Genomic DNA, 14,953 nt, shown 5'->3' with positions numbered 1-14,953 from the left:
GCGCAGGCCGGCTCTGTCAAACCCCCGTTGGCAAATGGGGTGCCTACACACCTATAGCTCAGGGTGCGAGCGCTGGTGCATTTCGCTCAGGAAGACTGAGAGACAGGTCAGCCCCAGGAGAGGTATCTGGACAGTGTGGGACCATAGAGGCTGCTTTGGTCAGGGAGTGCTGGTAGAGCACCTCACCACTATCTTCCCTCTGGACCAGAATTTCCAGCCCACTGGCCCAGTATGGTGAACAGGGACACCGTCCTTTACAAGGCACTGCCCTCGGGATGAGATCCTACCGTCATGAAACGACAATTTGGGGCCACTGGTGCAGAATGACCGCTGTGCGTCTCCCACACACTCGGAGAACACCAGCGCTATGTAAACGCAAACCGTAGACTGTGGAGGAAACCAAGTTGCGCCTCTGTGCTACATCAGTTATTACGGTAACTCGGTTTGGCAGCTCAGTGAGGGAGTGGCGTCAACTTTTTGGTTGCTAGGCGACCGAGCAGCAGGCCCCTCTTCTGCACCCTAGCGGCCAGGCTCGGGATAGCGCCTCCGGCAGCCAAACAGAGCCCCGGATCCGCTTCATGCCAGCAGTGCTCTTAAGTAATAAAAATAATTCCTTACACTTATATAGCGCTTTTGTGGACACTCCAGTCAAAGCGCTTTACAGGTCATGGGGATCCCCTCCACCACCACCAGTGTGCAGCCCCACCTGGATGATGCGCCAGTCCGCTCCCCACACACCAGCTCTCAGTGGGGAGGAGAGCAGAGTGATGGAGCCAGTTCAGAGATAGCAACGCAAGTAACGCAACTTATCAAATCCTTAATCGAACAAAAGGATTGATTTTGAGTATTGTGTTTTGTGCGCTCAGACACGTGTCACCACTGAGAAGCACAGGGTCCGGGCTCGATGGTAACCAGCCTGTACCAGCTCACAGCTCTAACGGCCTTTCCAGGTACGAACAGCTCGAGCTACACGCCGGGCAGAAATCAGGAAAAGGCTATCCGGACGTCCTGCTTCCAACTTCCTACGCCGGCCATCGCGAGTCTCGCCCCTATCCACCTGTGTGCGAGCCTGTCAGGAAGACCTGTCCTCCTCCGTCTCCTGGGCGCCCGGGGGCAGGCTTCCTCTCCCAACATGGCGACTGTCGGCGTCAGAGGATCACGTGCGGCAGACCCTCCTCTCCCATTGGCCGGTGCCTCGGTGATGGCGGCTGCTCGGCGAGGGGCGGTCGCGCATGCGCGCAGCTGCTTCTGGAAGCTGCTAGAAGCGGACGAGTCGCGAGAGAGAGCGGACAGGGTTCGCGCAGCCCGGACATTAGACGAGCTTCGAACTTGCCAGCGCACAGCCAGCCACCCGGATCCCGGATCCCGGCCCGGTTCCGACCCGCACCGCAGCAGAGCGCTTGTGACTCAGGTCCGGCCGGAGCGGTCACTCTGCGGACAGCCGCCGCTGGCCGGAGCCCCGGGACGGGCGCAGCTGAGGGGAGACGGATCTGGGGACCGCTTGTCACGGGTGGGGGAGGCGAGACACGACGGGACAGCTGGGGGGTAGACTCGCCTCTGTGTCGCGGAAACACACACACACACACACCTTCAACCCACCCGCACCTCTTCGTGACGTCACCGCAAGGGCCAGCCGGAGAGGGGGGGTGCGCGCACGTGGGCTTACATAACGCCTGCACGTGACCCGGGTTGTTTGTCAACAGCGTGGCCGGCCCGCCCTGCGTGGACGCCCACGCCCACACCTGCAATCACATTCGCACCCACACCCAGGCCCGCCGGTTCGGCCATGCCCCCAGTCCCAGTCCCGGGCCCGGTCCGCCGGCCGCTGTGGTGGGACGAGACGGAGTGCCTGACCTACTACGGCATGCAGTCCCTGCACGAGCTCTTCGAGGTGGTGGGCTCGCAGCTCACGGACACGGACGTGGACGTGCTGTCCTTCCTGCTGGACGAGACCTGCCCCGCCGCCCACCCGCTGCACCCGGCCGGCTGGACCCCGGACCCGGCCGCCGACGAGCCCGAGCCCCGGGCCGGCCCCCGCCTGCTGGAGGCCTGGCGCCGCCTGCAGCCCCGCGGCTCGCCCGCGCCGCTCGCCGCCCGCCACCGCCCCAAGTGCGGCGTGGAGCTGCTGCTGGAGCTGGAGCGGCGCGGCTACTGCAGCGAGTCCCGCCTGGGGCCCCTGCTGGAGCTGTTGCGGGTCCTGACCCGCCACGACCTGCTGCCCTTCGTCAGCCGCAAGAAGAGGAGGACGGGTGAGACCTGTACCCCCTTTCTGTGTGTGCACCCCAACCCCCCAGTCAGTGTGTCTGTATTAACCCCTCTCTCTCAGTGCAGTGTTCATGTACTGGAGTGTCCAGTCAGTGTGTCTGTATTAACCCCTCTCTCTCTCAGTGCAGTGTTCATGTACTGGAGTGTCCAGTCAGTGTGTCTGTATTAACCCCTCTCTCTCTCAGTGCAGTGTTAATGTACTGGAGTGTCCAGTCAGTGTGTCTGTATTAACCCCTCTCTCTCAGTGCAGTGTTAATGTACTGGAGTGTCCAGTCAGTGTGTCTGTATTAACCCCTCTCTCTCTCAGTGCAGTGTTCATGTACTGGAATGTCCAGTCAGTGTGTCTGTATTAACCCCCCTCTCTCTCAGTGCAGTGTTAATGTACTGGAGTGTCCAGTCAGTGTGTCTGTATTAACCCCTCTCTCTCTCAGTGCAGTGTTCATGTACTGGAGTGTCCAGTCAGTGTGTCTGTATGAACCCCTCTCTCTCTCAGTGCAGTGTTAATGTACTGGAGTGTCCAGTCAGTGTGTCTGTATTAACCCCTCTCTCTCTCAGTGCAGTGTTAATGTACTGGAGTGTCCAGTCAGTGTGTCTGTATGAACCCCTCTCTCTCTCAGTGCAGTGTTAATGTACTGGAGTGTCCAGTCAGTGTGTCTGTATTAACCCCTCTCTCTCTCAGTGCAGTGTTAATGTACTGGAGTGTCCAGTCAGTGTGTCTGTATTAACCCCTCTCTCAGTGCAGTGTTAATGTACTGGAGTGTCCAGTCAGTGTGTCTGTATGAACCCCTCTCTCTCTCAGTGCAGTGTTAATGTACTGGACTGTCCAGTCAGTGTGTCTGTATTAACCCCTCTCTCTCTCTCTCTCAGTGTCCCCGGAGCGTGTCAGCGCAGTCCCGGTGTCGGGGTACGGGGGTGAAGCGTCAGTGAGCTCCTCCCAGCGGCCAGAGAAGGACTGTGGTGGACAGACAGACCCTCCTCCGGTCTGCGCCGGGGCCCAGTGGAGTGCGGGTGAGTGGGGGCGCACCGAGTGGGGGTCCTGTCCTGTGGTCTGTGGGGGGTGTGGGCAGATGCGTCTCCAGAGCCTGACCCGCCCGTCTCTCTCTCCCCCCAGGCGTCGAGTCGTCCAGGCCGAGCCCCAGCCCTCAGAAGCGCGGCCGGGGTCAGAGACGCAGGGGGGGCGGCGCCGCCCCGGAGAGGCCCGGTCCAGCCCAGGGGGGCCCGCGGCCGGGGCAGCAGCGCGAGCGTGTGACCTGCGGTAAGAGCCCCCTGCGTGTCCGCCCGCCTGCCCGTCAGCCCCCCTCCTCCCCTCGCATCCTCAGACCTCTCCGCCAGCCTGCGCCACGGCTCGGGTTCGGGGTTTCCAGGGCGGGGTCAGGTGACCGTCGGCACCTGGGGGGTGTGGGCCAATTAAGTCACTTTAATTAAGTCAACGATGCTGCTCCGCTCCGGGCCGCTCTGCGTCTCTCCTGGCCCAGACGGGTCCCGCAGCTCAGTGACGACCCATATGCGTCTGTCCCTGCTTCTCCTGGCCCAGAGGGCCCCGCCGCTCGGTTCCGGACCCCTCTGTGTCTCTCATGGCCCAGACAGGCCCCGCCGCTCGGGTTTCGAACTGCTCTGCGTCTGTCCCTGTCTCTCCTGGTCCAGACGGGTTCCGGACACCTCTGTGTCTCTCCTGACCCAGATGGGCTTCGACACTCGGTTCTGGACCCCTCTGTGTCTCTTCTGACCCAGATGGGCCCCGACGCTCGGTTCTGGACCCCTCTGTGTCTCTCCTGGTCCAGACGGGCCCAGACGGGCCCCGACGCTCGGTTCCGGACCCCTCTGTGTCTCTCCTGACACAGACAGGCCCCGACGCTCGGTTCCGGACCCCTCTGTGTCTCTCCTGGTCCAGACGGGCCCCGACGCTCGGTTCCGGACCCCTCTGTGTCTCTCCTGACACAGACAGGCCCCGACGCTCGGTTCCGGACCCCTCTGTGTCTCTCCTGGTCCAGACGGGCCCCGCCGCTCGGTTCCGGACCCCTCTGTGTCTCTCCTGACACAGACAGGCCCTGCCGCTCGGTTCCGGACCCCTCTGTGTCTCTCCTGGCCCAGATGGGCCCCGCCGCTCGGTTCCAGACCCCTCTGTGTCTCTCCTGGCCCAGATGGGCCATGACGCTCGGTTCCAGACCCCTCTGCAGTGACTCCAGGGACTCCTGCTGCAGTTCCCCTGGGCGTCTGCAGGGGGCAGTCCTGCCTGTTCCCCAGCCGTGTCCCAATACGCACTTCGTGTGCTCGAGTGCGAGGTCTCGGGGTGTCACAGGGGTGCTCACGAGCGCCCCTCTCTGAACCCCGCATGGGAGCGGCTCCGCTGAAGGGGGTCACCCCCCCCCCGGTTCCTGGCGGAATGGGGGATTTTCAGAGCCGAGAGTCGGGATGGAGAATAAAATATTAACGCGTTGCTCAAGTTGAACTTTTTTACAGTTTTCAAACTCATCTTATGTAAAAAAGAAAAAAAAAGAAAACAATTATCAGGTTACTTTAGATTCATGCTGTCGGTAGTCTAGGTTTTAATAGAAAGGCTTTATTTAGTTGCCCTGTTTCGACTGATCCGTTGACCTGCTACGTATTTTGTACACGGAAAGACCAAAGTATTTAATACTACAAAGCAGTGAGGTGTTGCAGAGTTCCCCTTATTCAGCTGACCTTGAAACGTACGCGTTGTGGTCCTTGTACTGGGACAGATGAGATGAGCTGTGTTTAATAGAACAGAGCTCTGGTGGGGAAAGCGTTTTTCCTCGGGTGGCTGTGCCCGGGGTGAGTCCGGCCTGGTGTGTCGCTGCCTGTGCGCAGGGGCACGGCCAGGGCAGAACGAAAAATTATTTCTAAGAGAATCTGCCGACGTGCGCTTATCCGCCGGGAAAGAGGCCTCAAGGGCAGGGCAGGGCAGGGCATCGTTTCGCCCGCTGGTGCCGGCCCGCGGGGTGTCCCGCGCCCCGTGTGTGTGACGACGCCCCTCGCACCCTTGCACACTCGAGGTCTGCTCTTCTACTGGCGCTGCAGTACAGCAGTGCGTGCTGGGAGGAGGGGCTTAGGGCCCCGACTGGGGGACACGGCGTCCGTGTGCGAGTGTGTGTCAGAGTCGGGGGGGTCTCCCGCCTCCCCCAGAGCCCAGCCCACCAGTCCGAGGTGTCCTCATGTGCGGTTCACACCGAGTCCCCCCGCCCCCCGCCCCCCGCCCCCCGGGGTCTCCATCAGGCCCCCTCTTCCTCCTCCGCCTCCGGCGCACCCCCACCGGAGCCCAGGGGCGGCCGGCCCGGGTTCTGCTGCTGTGTTGCTGGTTGTTTGGATGGGGAGAGAAGCCGGCCCAGCGCCGCTGCAGGTCCGCAGGCTGCCTCTCTCTCCCCATGTGTGATCTGACTGTGCTCACGTCTTCTCTCCTGATCGTTATAGTGCAAGAGCCGAGCGACGCATAGACAACAGACTCGCAGTGCGCTTCCCCCCCGCCCTCTCGACCCCCCCGCCCTCCCCCTCCTCTCTCTGCCTCCCCTGAGGAAGCAGCACTGCGAGTCTCCTTCTGTCCCACACTGCCTCCTCTGGTAGGTTCCTGAATACTGGTCTAGATCATGTCAGTGTCAACACCAGCACCGTCCAGTCCAGCCTGGAGAGTCTCAGAGTGTCAGTGCGCGTCTGGTTATAATCCCAGTGAATCACTAATCCAGCTCCAAATCCAGTCAATCCAGTCCAGCCTGGAGAGTCTCAGGGTGTCAGTGTTAGTCTGGTTATAATATCGGTTAATAACTAATCCAGCTCCCAGTCCAGTCAGTCCAGTCCAGCCTGGAGACTCTGACTGCTCTGTCAGTGTCAGTGAGTCTGATTATAATCCCAGTGAATCACTAGTCCAGCTCCCAGTCCAGTCAGTCCAGTCCAGCCTGCAGACTCTCAGACTGGTCTGTCAGAGTCAGTGGAGTCTGATTATAATCCCAGTGAATCACTAATCCAGCTCCCAGTCCAGCCTGGAGAGTCTCAGACTGCTCTGTCAGTGTCAGTGAGTCTGATTATAATCCCAGTGAATCACTAGTCCAGCTCCCAGTCCAGTCAGTCCAGTCCAGCCTGGAGAGTCTCAGACTGCTCTGTCAGTGTCAGTGAGTCTGATTATAATCCCAGTGAATCACTAGTCCAGCTCCCAGTCCAGTCAGTCCAGTCCAGCCTGGAGAGTCTCAGACTGCTCTGTCAGAGTCAGTGGAGTCTGATTATAATCCCAGTGAATCACTAATCCAGCTCCCAGTCCAGTCAATCCAGTCCAGCCTGGAGAGTCTCAGACTGCTCTGTCAGTGTCAGTGAGTGATTATAATCCCAGTGAATCACTAATCCAGCTCCCAGTCCAGTCCAGCCTGGGATGGTTCTTGTCCGTAGACTTGACTGACACAGCACAGTCCTCAGATGAGCTCAGACGCGCTGCAGGATAAGAGTGTAAGTCTGCAACACACAGGGAAGCAAAGGTCAGGAACGCAGCAGGGAGAGTCTCGGCAGCACTGTCCACGCTAGTTTAGGAGCTGTGCCAATGAAACTGTGATGAATTGACTAAGCGTTTAATCCCATCAGGTCTCCAAGGGACAGAGACTCGAGTCACGTAGAGAGAGAGACTGGGTTCAGTCTGTCTTTCTGTCTGTCCGTCCATCTCTGAGAAAGAAAGCACACAGTGGCCTCTTGCTCGCTCGCTCTCAGTCAGCCCGTCGCCAAGGTAACAAAAAGGAACTGCATTTTGTGTGGAGCTCTGCTGTGCAGAGGTACTGTGCTCAGAGAAACTGTGCCCGTTGTGTGCTGACGTGTCCTAGAGACCGGGCCTATTTTGTGCGGGACCTTGCTCAAGACTGGCCCGAAGCAGGTATATCTGAATGTGGTCAAGCTGTCCCAGCTGTCCGATCTGTTCTCCGAACTGTTCTCAAAGCTGTGCTCCAACTGGTCTCAAAACAAAACCCAAAACGACAAAAAAAGAGAAAAAAAAAAACCGGTTCTCCAAAAAGTGGCCTCAGCGTTCAGTTTTGAGTTCTCTGAGCCTGAAGCCCATCTCGGAGCTTCCCCAGACTTCCCAGAACCGCGCGGAAAGGGTTGCGCACAGGCTGTCCTCCGTGTTGGGGCCCAGAGTGCTCTGGAGCCGGTGCTCGGAATGATCCCAGAAAGCTCTTGCCCAGAGGGATTTCAGAAATCGCTCCCAAATTCCTAAAACAAAAAAAACAAAACAAAAAAAAAGACTGTGCTCAAAATGGCCTCGAGTCTTTGCAAGGGGTTGTGCTCAAGTCTTACTGAACTTTTCCTCCAACCTGGGCCCAAAGTGTTCTGGAATTGTGTGCTCTGAGTGGGGCCCAGTGTTCTGAAAATGGTCACCAGTTCATAGCCCAGGGGTGCGAACAGTGCGATTACAGTCCATGGGGTCACAATGGTACCAGACCGGTCCAGTGAATCTGTGTTAGTCTGTTCTGCTGCTCTGACATACGCATGCTCTTCTTGTTGCTGTTTCTCTGAAAGCTGCCTCTGTCTGGGGGCTCAGGAAACGGGGGGACCCTCAGGTTACAGGTTCAGTCTGTTCTGGTCATTGATGCCTCTGCTCTTCTCACACAGATACCTTCAGCCTCCAGGTCTGTCTCATTCATCTACTTTCACGCTCTCTCTGGAGAATGCCCTGTGTTTTGCTGAGATTTTTTGATAAAACTGAACTACTATGAAAAAAGAATACCAAATATTGGGGTGTTTTCATCTGAATTCCTTTGAAGGCAGACTTATGGCAGATTTCTTTACAGTGCTGTTACAAATCCTGACTCTATAAGGGCTGTGTCTCTACCTGTAACACTGACACAGATCACAGTGAGACTGGGGCTCCTTTAAAGCTCTCTGCTCCAGACTGCAGGGAGATGAGTCTCCTGACTCTATAAGGGCTGTGTCTCTACCTGTAACACTGACACAGATCACAGTGAGACTGGGGCTCCTTTAAAGCTCTCTGCTCCAGACTGCAGGGAGATGAGTTTCCTGACTCTATAAGGGCTGTGTCTCTAGCTGTAACACTGACATGGGTCACAGCGTGACTCAGGAAGTTGTCAAGGGCACGCCTCAGTAACAGTCACTGCTGTTGCACACTCTCGGGTGTTGAGAGCTGGGCGATGTGTGGAGAGCAGTTTGCCCTGGGAAGAAACTCTTGAAATTATCCTGCCAGTTTCTCCTCTGTGCCCTTCTGCTGCATTCCTGAGTGAGGGAGCAGCTACCTAGGACCTCCTGTTCTTTGAGGAGTGTTCTTGGGGTCTTGCAGCTGTGCTTTTGGGGACCTCTTTTCCATCATTTTAATTCTAGTCAGACTCTTTATTACTGAGGCAAATTGATTCCTTAATTAATGTTTTTCTTAATGCATCTCTCGCAGGCGTCCAACTATATTCCTCTCACAGGCGTCCCACCGTGTGTCAGTGTGTGTGCGTGTCCCAGGCGTCCCACCGTGTGTGTGTGAGTGTGTGTGTGTGCGTGTCCCAGGCGTCCCACCGTGTGTGTGAGTGTGTGTGTGTGCGTGTCCCAGGCGTCCCACCGTGTGTGTGTGAGTGTGTGTGTGTGCGTGTCCCAGGCGTCCCACCGTGTGTGAGTGTGAGTGTGAGTGTGAGTGTGAGTGTGAGTGTGAGTGTGAGTGTGAGTGTGTGTGTGTGTGTGCGTGCGACTCAGGTGTCCCACTGTGTGTCCGTGTGTTTGCATGTCTCAGGCGTCCCACTGTGTGGGGAGAGGCTGGTGCTGGCCGGTGTCGGAGACAGACCTGCTGTGCGTTCGGCTCTTGCCTGTGCAGCGCAGCAGGGTCTCGGGAGATGAGAGAGTTGGAGAGTGGGACTGTGGAAGGTGTGAGAGACGTCCCTAGACTGAGCTGCTCTCCAGGTGGACTGCCTGTGTGCGATAGTCCTGGGGAGCCGTGCTGTGTGTCAGGCAGGGCTGTCTCTCTCTCCATCTCTCTCTCTCCCCTCCTTCCCTCCCTCCCTCTGGTCTGTAGCCTGTCCTCTCTCTGGTCTGTAGCCTGTCCTCTCTCTGGTCTGTAGCCTGTCCTCTCTCTGGTCTGGAGCCTGTCCTCTGTGTAGCCTGTCCTCGGTGCAGCTCTGACAGACGCCAAGTGAGATTCGTAGACGCCTGCGTGGGATAGGAGGGTGATGTTTAGGTTTGACAGGTATTGCTTCTTTAACGGGCGCTGACACTCGTGCGTGAGGACACTGACCCCCCCCTCCCCCCCCCTCCTCTCTCTGTCTCGCGGTGGCAGATATCCGGCTGCGGGTGCGAGCGGAGTACTGCGAGCACGACGCGGCCCTGCGCAGCAGCGTGTCCTCGGACAAGCGCCAGCCGCTGGAGCGCCAGTTCGAGCTGTTCGGCCGCGCCAGCACGGTGCTGCGCTCCCGGGACCTGGGCTCCATCCTCTGCGACATCAAGTTCTCCGAGCTCGCCTACCTGGACGCCTTCTGGGCCGACTACCTCAGCGGCGCCCTGCTGGAGGCGCTCAAGGGCGTCTTCATCACCGACTCGCTGAAGCGCGCCGTGGGCCAGGAGGCCGTCCGGCTGCTGGTCAGCGTCGACCAGGACGACTACGAGGAGGGGCGGCGCCTCCTGCTGGAGGCGCAGAACGGCCCCTGCTGCCCTCTTGCCCCCGACGCGCCCCGGGCACGCCAGACCCGCAGCGCTGCACGGTGAGCTTCCTGTCCCGGGGCGGTCTGGGATAGCCCCCACTCTGCCCCTCCCTCACCCTACCCCACCCCACAGCACAGCAAGCTTCCTGTCCCAGAGCAGTCTGGGATAGCCCCCACTCTGCCCCTCCCTCACCCCACCCCACAGCACAGCGAGCTTCCTGTCCCAGAGCAGTCTGGGATAGCCCCCACTCTGCCCCTCCCTCACCCCACCCCACAGCACAGCGAGCTTCCTGTCCCAGAGCAGTCTGGGATAGCCCCTACTCTGCCCCTCCCTCACCCCACAGCACAGCGAGCTTCCTGTCCCAGAGCAGTCTGGGATAGCCCCCACTCTGTCCCTCTCTGACTTCTCACTGAGTCGCCTCTTCTGTTGCATGTGCCTATGTAATACCACTGACAGCCAGGAGAGGGAAGGCTTTACCATGTTTTTAAACAGCAAATTTACAGTAACCATACAGCCCCTCTCTCTCAGTGTAGTGTTAATGTACTGGAGTGTCCAGTCAGTGTGTCTGTATTAACCCCTCTCTCTCAGTGCAGTGTTAATGTACTGGAGTGTCCAGTCAGTGTGTCTGTATTAACCCCTCTCTCTCAGTGCAGTGTTAATGTACTGGAGTGTCCAGTCAGTGTGTCTGTATGAACCCCTCTCTCTCTCAGTGCAGTGTTAATGTACTGGAGTGTCCAGTCAGTGTGTCTGTATGAACCCCTCTCTCTCTCAGTGCAGTGTTAATGTACTGGAGTGTCCAGTCAGTGTGTCTGTATGAACCCCTCTCTCTCTCAGTGCAGTGTTAATGTACTGGAGTGTCCAGTCAGTGTGTCTGTATGAACCCCTCTCTCTCAGTGCAGTGTTAATGTACTGGAGTGTCCAGTCAGTGTGTCTGTATGAACCCCTCTCTCTCTCAGTGCAGTGTTAATGTACTGGAGTGTCCAGTCAGTGTGTCTGTATGAACCCCTCTCTCTCTCAGTGCAGTGTTAATGTACTGGAGTGTCCAGTCAGTGTGTCTGTATGAACCCCTCTCTCTCTCAGTGCAGTGTTAATGTACTGGAGTGTCCAGTCAGTGTGTCTGTATGAACCCCTCTCTCTCTCAGTGCAGTGTTAATGTACTGGAGTGTCCAGTCAGTGTGTCTGTATTAACCCCTCTCTCTCAGTGCAGTGTTAATGTACTGGAGTGTCCAGTCAGTGTGTCTGTATTAACCCCTCTCTCTCTCAGTGCAGTGTTCATGTACTGGAGTGTCCAGTCAGTGTGTCTGTATTAACCCCTCTCTCTCTCAGTGCAGTGTTAATGTACTGGAGTGTCCAGTCAGTGTGTCTGTATTAACCCCTCTCTCTCTCAGTGCAGTGTTAATGTACTGGAGTGTCCAGTCAGTGTGTCTGTATTAACCCCTCTCTCTCTCAGTGCAGTGTTAATGTACTGGAGTGTCCAGTCAGTGTGTCTGTATGAACCCCTCTCTCTCTCTCAGTGCAGTGTTCATGTACTGGAGTGTCCAGTCAGTGTGTCTGTATTAACCCCTCTCTCTCTCAGTGCAGTGTTAATGTACTGGAGTGTCCAGTCAGTGTGTCTGTATTAACCCCTCTCTCTCTCAGTGCAGTGTTAATGTACTGGAGTGTCCAGTCAGTGTGTCTGTATTAACCCCTCTCTCTCTCAGTGCAGTGTTAATGTACTGGAGTGTCCAGTCAGTGTGTCTGTATTAACCCCTCTCTCTCTCAGTGCAGTGTTAATGTACTGGAGTGTCCAGTCAGTGTGTCTGTATTAACCCCTCTCTCTCTCAGTGCAGTGTTAATGTACTGGAGTGTCCAGTCAGTGTGTCTGTATTAACCCCTCTCTCTCTCAGTGCAGTGTTAATGTACTGGAGTGTCCAGTCAGTGTGTCTGTATTAACCCCTCTCTCTCAGTGCAGTGTTAATGTACTGGAGTGTCCAGTCAGTGTGTCTGTATTAACCCCTCTCTCTCTCAGTGCAGTGTTAATGTACTGGAGTGTCCAGTCAGTGTGTCTGTATTAACCCCTCTCTCTCTCAGTGCAGTGTTAATGTACTGGAGTGTCCAGTCAGTGTGTCTGTATTAACCCCTCTCTCTCTCAGTGCAGTGTTAATGTACTGGAGTGTCCAGTCAGTGTGTCTGTATTAACCCCTCTCTCTCTCAGTGCAGTGTTAATGTACTGGAGTGTCCAGTCAGTGTGTCTGTATTAACCCCTCTCTCTCAGTGCAGTGTTAATGTACTGGAGTGTCCAGTCAGTGTGTCTGTATGAACCCCTCTCTCTCTCAGTGCAGTGTTAATGTACTGGAGTGTCCAGTCAGTGTGTCTGTATTAACCCCTCTCTCTCTCTCAGGTCCTGATCCAGCTACAGTGGTCCCTGACAGCAGTGGGTGTCAGTGAGGCTGGAGATTCGAACCCTGAGCAGTTGACCTCACTGTGTACAGAACCTGGACTGACTGACACCCCTCACTGACCCGGAGTGATCCGGACAGCTGGATTAGACGAGGGGGGTGCTGAGGTGACCCAGTGCGCTGTGGACCTGCCAGACCCGGCCTCCTCCTGTTCCCCTCCTCCGGCGGCCAGTGTTGGGGCGCCCCCCCCCCCTGGTTTTGTGGACAGTCCTTTCAGGGGTCTGAGTTATTTTTTGTTACCCCGGTCTTCTTGAGGGGAGACCAAGTCAGCCTGACCGAGAGAGCGTGAATCTGGGGTACCCCTTTCTTTTGGTGCAGTGTGTCCACAAGACCCCCCCCCCCCACCAGCAGCCAGCGATATGGGGGTCCCCCGCTCCCCATCCGTGCAAGAGTGCCTGTGTCCTGCTGGTTCCGGATCTCGGGGCTCCGAGGGGTGCCTGGGGCGCCTGTGACGCTGCCCGCTCGGCACGGGTCCGAGCCGCGGTGCTGTTCCTGGGTCTGTCTGGGGACTCCTTCGGGATCCCCCGCTTGGAAGTCGTTCCAAGTCCCTCATCACGATTCCGAGCGACTCGTGCGCGAGGGGGACGCGCCGCTGGCGCCGCCCTGTGGGCCCCGGCGGGCGTGGCGGCGTGGGGCCGCCGCGCGGCGCTGCAGAGGAGCGAGCAGTCGCTCGGGACCAGGCTGTCCGGGGTGAGTCATGGCACGGGCGCTTGGGGAGTTCACTGCTTTTTCTAAACTGGTTTGATGTGTTTGTGTACATGAGAACAGGTTTCTAATAAAGGTTTGTCAAGAAAAGCTCCCGTGTTCGATATTCGTTCTTTTGAGTCCTGTGCTGTGATTGGTGGAGGGTGTGGGGGTGCCGGGCTGTGATTGGTGGAGGGTGTGGGGGTGCCGGGCTGTGATTGGTGGAGGGTGTGGGGGTGCACTGTCGTGATTGGTGGAGGGTGGAGTGGGTGCACTGTTGTGATTGGTGGAGGGTGTGGGGGTACCAGGCCGTGATTGGTGGAGGGTGTGGGGGTGCCAGGCCGTGATTGGTGGAGGGTGTGGGGGTGCCCTGTCATGATTGGTGGAGGGTGTGGGGGTGCTGGGCTGTGATTGGTGGGGTTGTATGGTTCTGGTGTGCAAAGGGGGATTGGAGGGGGGTGTGGGGGTGTCGAGCTGTGATTGGAGGAGGGTGTGGGGTTGCCCTGTCGTGATTGGAGGGGTGTGTGGGGGTGCTGGGCCGTGATTGGTGGGGTTGTTCAGCAAAGGGGGATCTGTGGGTCTGTGGGAACAGAACTCCCCCCCCAGGCAGCACTAATTTGGCTGAGTGTGAGCTACTGCCTGCTGGCTGGGGAGTGTGGCATCCCCTCAAATCACACTCGCATCTGTGTGTGTACAGCGTCTCTGTGTGTGTGTATCTATTATGTGTCAGCAGCATGTGTGTGTGTGTGTGTATATATATAGACTGGGTCTGTGTGTATACAGTGTGTATGTACAATGTGTGCTGTGTGTGTACACAGTGTGTGTGTGTAAGTACTGTAGATCTGTCTCTCCCTCCTCCTCCTCCCCCTCTCTCCCCTGCCAGCGGCTCCATTGATCTCGCGGCGGTAATAGATTTGTTTCTGAGCCTCAATTAAAGCCTCGCGATTAACTCGCTTGTCGATACGGACACGCGCCTGGAGCCCCGTGGCGTCACGCGGTGACGTCACACCGCGGGCGCCCCGCCCCCCCCCCCCGCGCCCGCCGCCCCTTGCAGACTCCCGCGCTCAAACTTCGCAAAACTTGTATTTCTGTTGCCCAGTCCAGGCGTCTGAGGGATGTGTTTTGCTTTTGTTTTTCTGCTGGATTCCCCGGTTTGTCATTTACGTTCGTGTGGGTTTTGCAGGCTGTCGCTCAGTCCTGTTTGTGGCAAATCCATCACAGTTAACAGCTCTGTCGCTTTCTAATTATTTAATTGCTTACTTACTGTACATCTGAGTCTGTCTCCTCCAGTGTGTCTGTCGCTGTATCTCTTTTATCTGTGAGTGTCTTTCCTAACGTGTGTGTCTGTGTGTGAGCTTGTCTCTGTATCTGTGTTTCTGTCTGTGTGAGTGTGTGTTTCTGTCGGTATGTGTCTCTGCGTGTCTCCATGCGTTTCTGTATCTCAGTGTGCATCTCTACCGCTGTGTGTCTGTGTGTTTCTGTTTGTGTGTGTGTGTGTTTCTGTCTCTCTGTATTTCTGTGTTTGTGTGTCTGTGTGTGTGGATATTCTCCCTGCTCTCTGTGAAGCTGATCTCTGCAGTGCTGTCAGTCCGCCTGACCGCTGCCCGAGTTCCAGCGAGACTCCGCTGGTCGGCGCTCCAGACGGTGAGGACCGCGTGCTGGGGGGAACTCGGGGGGGGTCGGTCGGTCGGTCTCGGGGAGGTTGTCGGGTCTCGAGCCCTCTCTGCTCTGGCTCGTGTGTGCGCGCGCGCATATCCACCCCCCCACACACACACACACACCCGCCCCCCCCCCTCTCTCTCTCTCTCTCTCTCCTCAGCACCAGCCGACGCCAGGTCGCCATGGAAACAGCTGAGCCTTCCAGGGAGAGAGGGAGGGATGAGGTGTGTGAGGAAAGAGGTGTGAGGGAGGGAGGGGGGGGGGTATTGTTATTACACGTGAACGCGCCC

General features: G+C 57.3%; 1 protein-coding gene and 2 long non-coding RNA genes across 3 annotated transcripts in view; 1 reads left to right on the top strand and 2 right to left on the bottom strand.

Annotated features, from left to right (window-relative positions):
• LOC148640272 (uncharacterized) overlaps positions 1-14,953 on the bottom strand; it is a 178,441-nt gene that overhangs the window by 4,735 nt on the left and 158,753 nt on the right. The gene's annotated exons all lie outside the window — the stretch shown is intronic.
• On the top strand, positions 1,257-13,115 carry dedd2 (death effector domain containing 2). Its single transcript, XM_088620527.1, has 5 exons — positions 1,257-2,249; positions 3,133-3,273; positions 3,377-3,520; positions 9,521-9,941; positions 12,263-13,115. Exons 1-5 carry the CDS (start codon positions 1,787-1,789, stop codon positions 12,267-12,269), a joined length of 1,176 nt encoding a protein of 391 aa, XP_088476653.1. The 5' UTR covers positions 1,257-1,786; the 3' UTR covers positions 12,270-13,115.
• Positions 8,667-9,407, bottom strand: LOC148640279 (uncharacterized). Its single transcript, XR_015930548.1, has 2 exons — positions 9,330-9,407; positions 8,667-9,283 (listed from the first exon to the last, which is right to left on the bottom strand). It is a non-coding gene; the product is annotated as an uncharacterized LOC148640279 (long non-coding RNA).

The sequence above is a fragment of the Lepisosteus platostomus genome, chromosome 26 (assembly GCF_059453375.1).
Source record: "Lepisosteus platostomus isolate fLepPlt1 chromosome 26, fLepPlt1.hap1, whole genome shotgun sequence".
In the NCBI taxonomy this organism is placed as follows: domain Eukaryota; kingdom Metazoa; phylum Chordata; class Actinopteri; order Semionotiformes; family Lepisosteidae; genus Lepisosteus; species Lepisosteus platostomus.
This window is presented reverse-complemented; position numbering and strand designations above follow the sequence as displayed.

Excerpts from the sequence above, each read along its gene's own strand:
- dedd2 (XM_088620527.1), top strand. The coding sequence starts at position 1,787 with ATGCCCCCAGTCCCAGTCCCGGGCCCGGTCCGCCGGCCGCTGTGGTGG. Across the intron at positions 2,250-3,132 it reads CCGCAAGAAGAGGAGGACGG|TGTCCCCGGAGCGTGTCAGC; the intron begins GTGAGACCTGTA and ends TCTCTCTCTCAG. Across the intron at positions 3,521-9,520 it reads GCGCGAGCGTGTGACCTGCG|ATATCCGGCTGCGGGTGCGA; the intron begins GTAAGAGCCCCC and ends TCGCGGTGGCAG.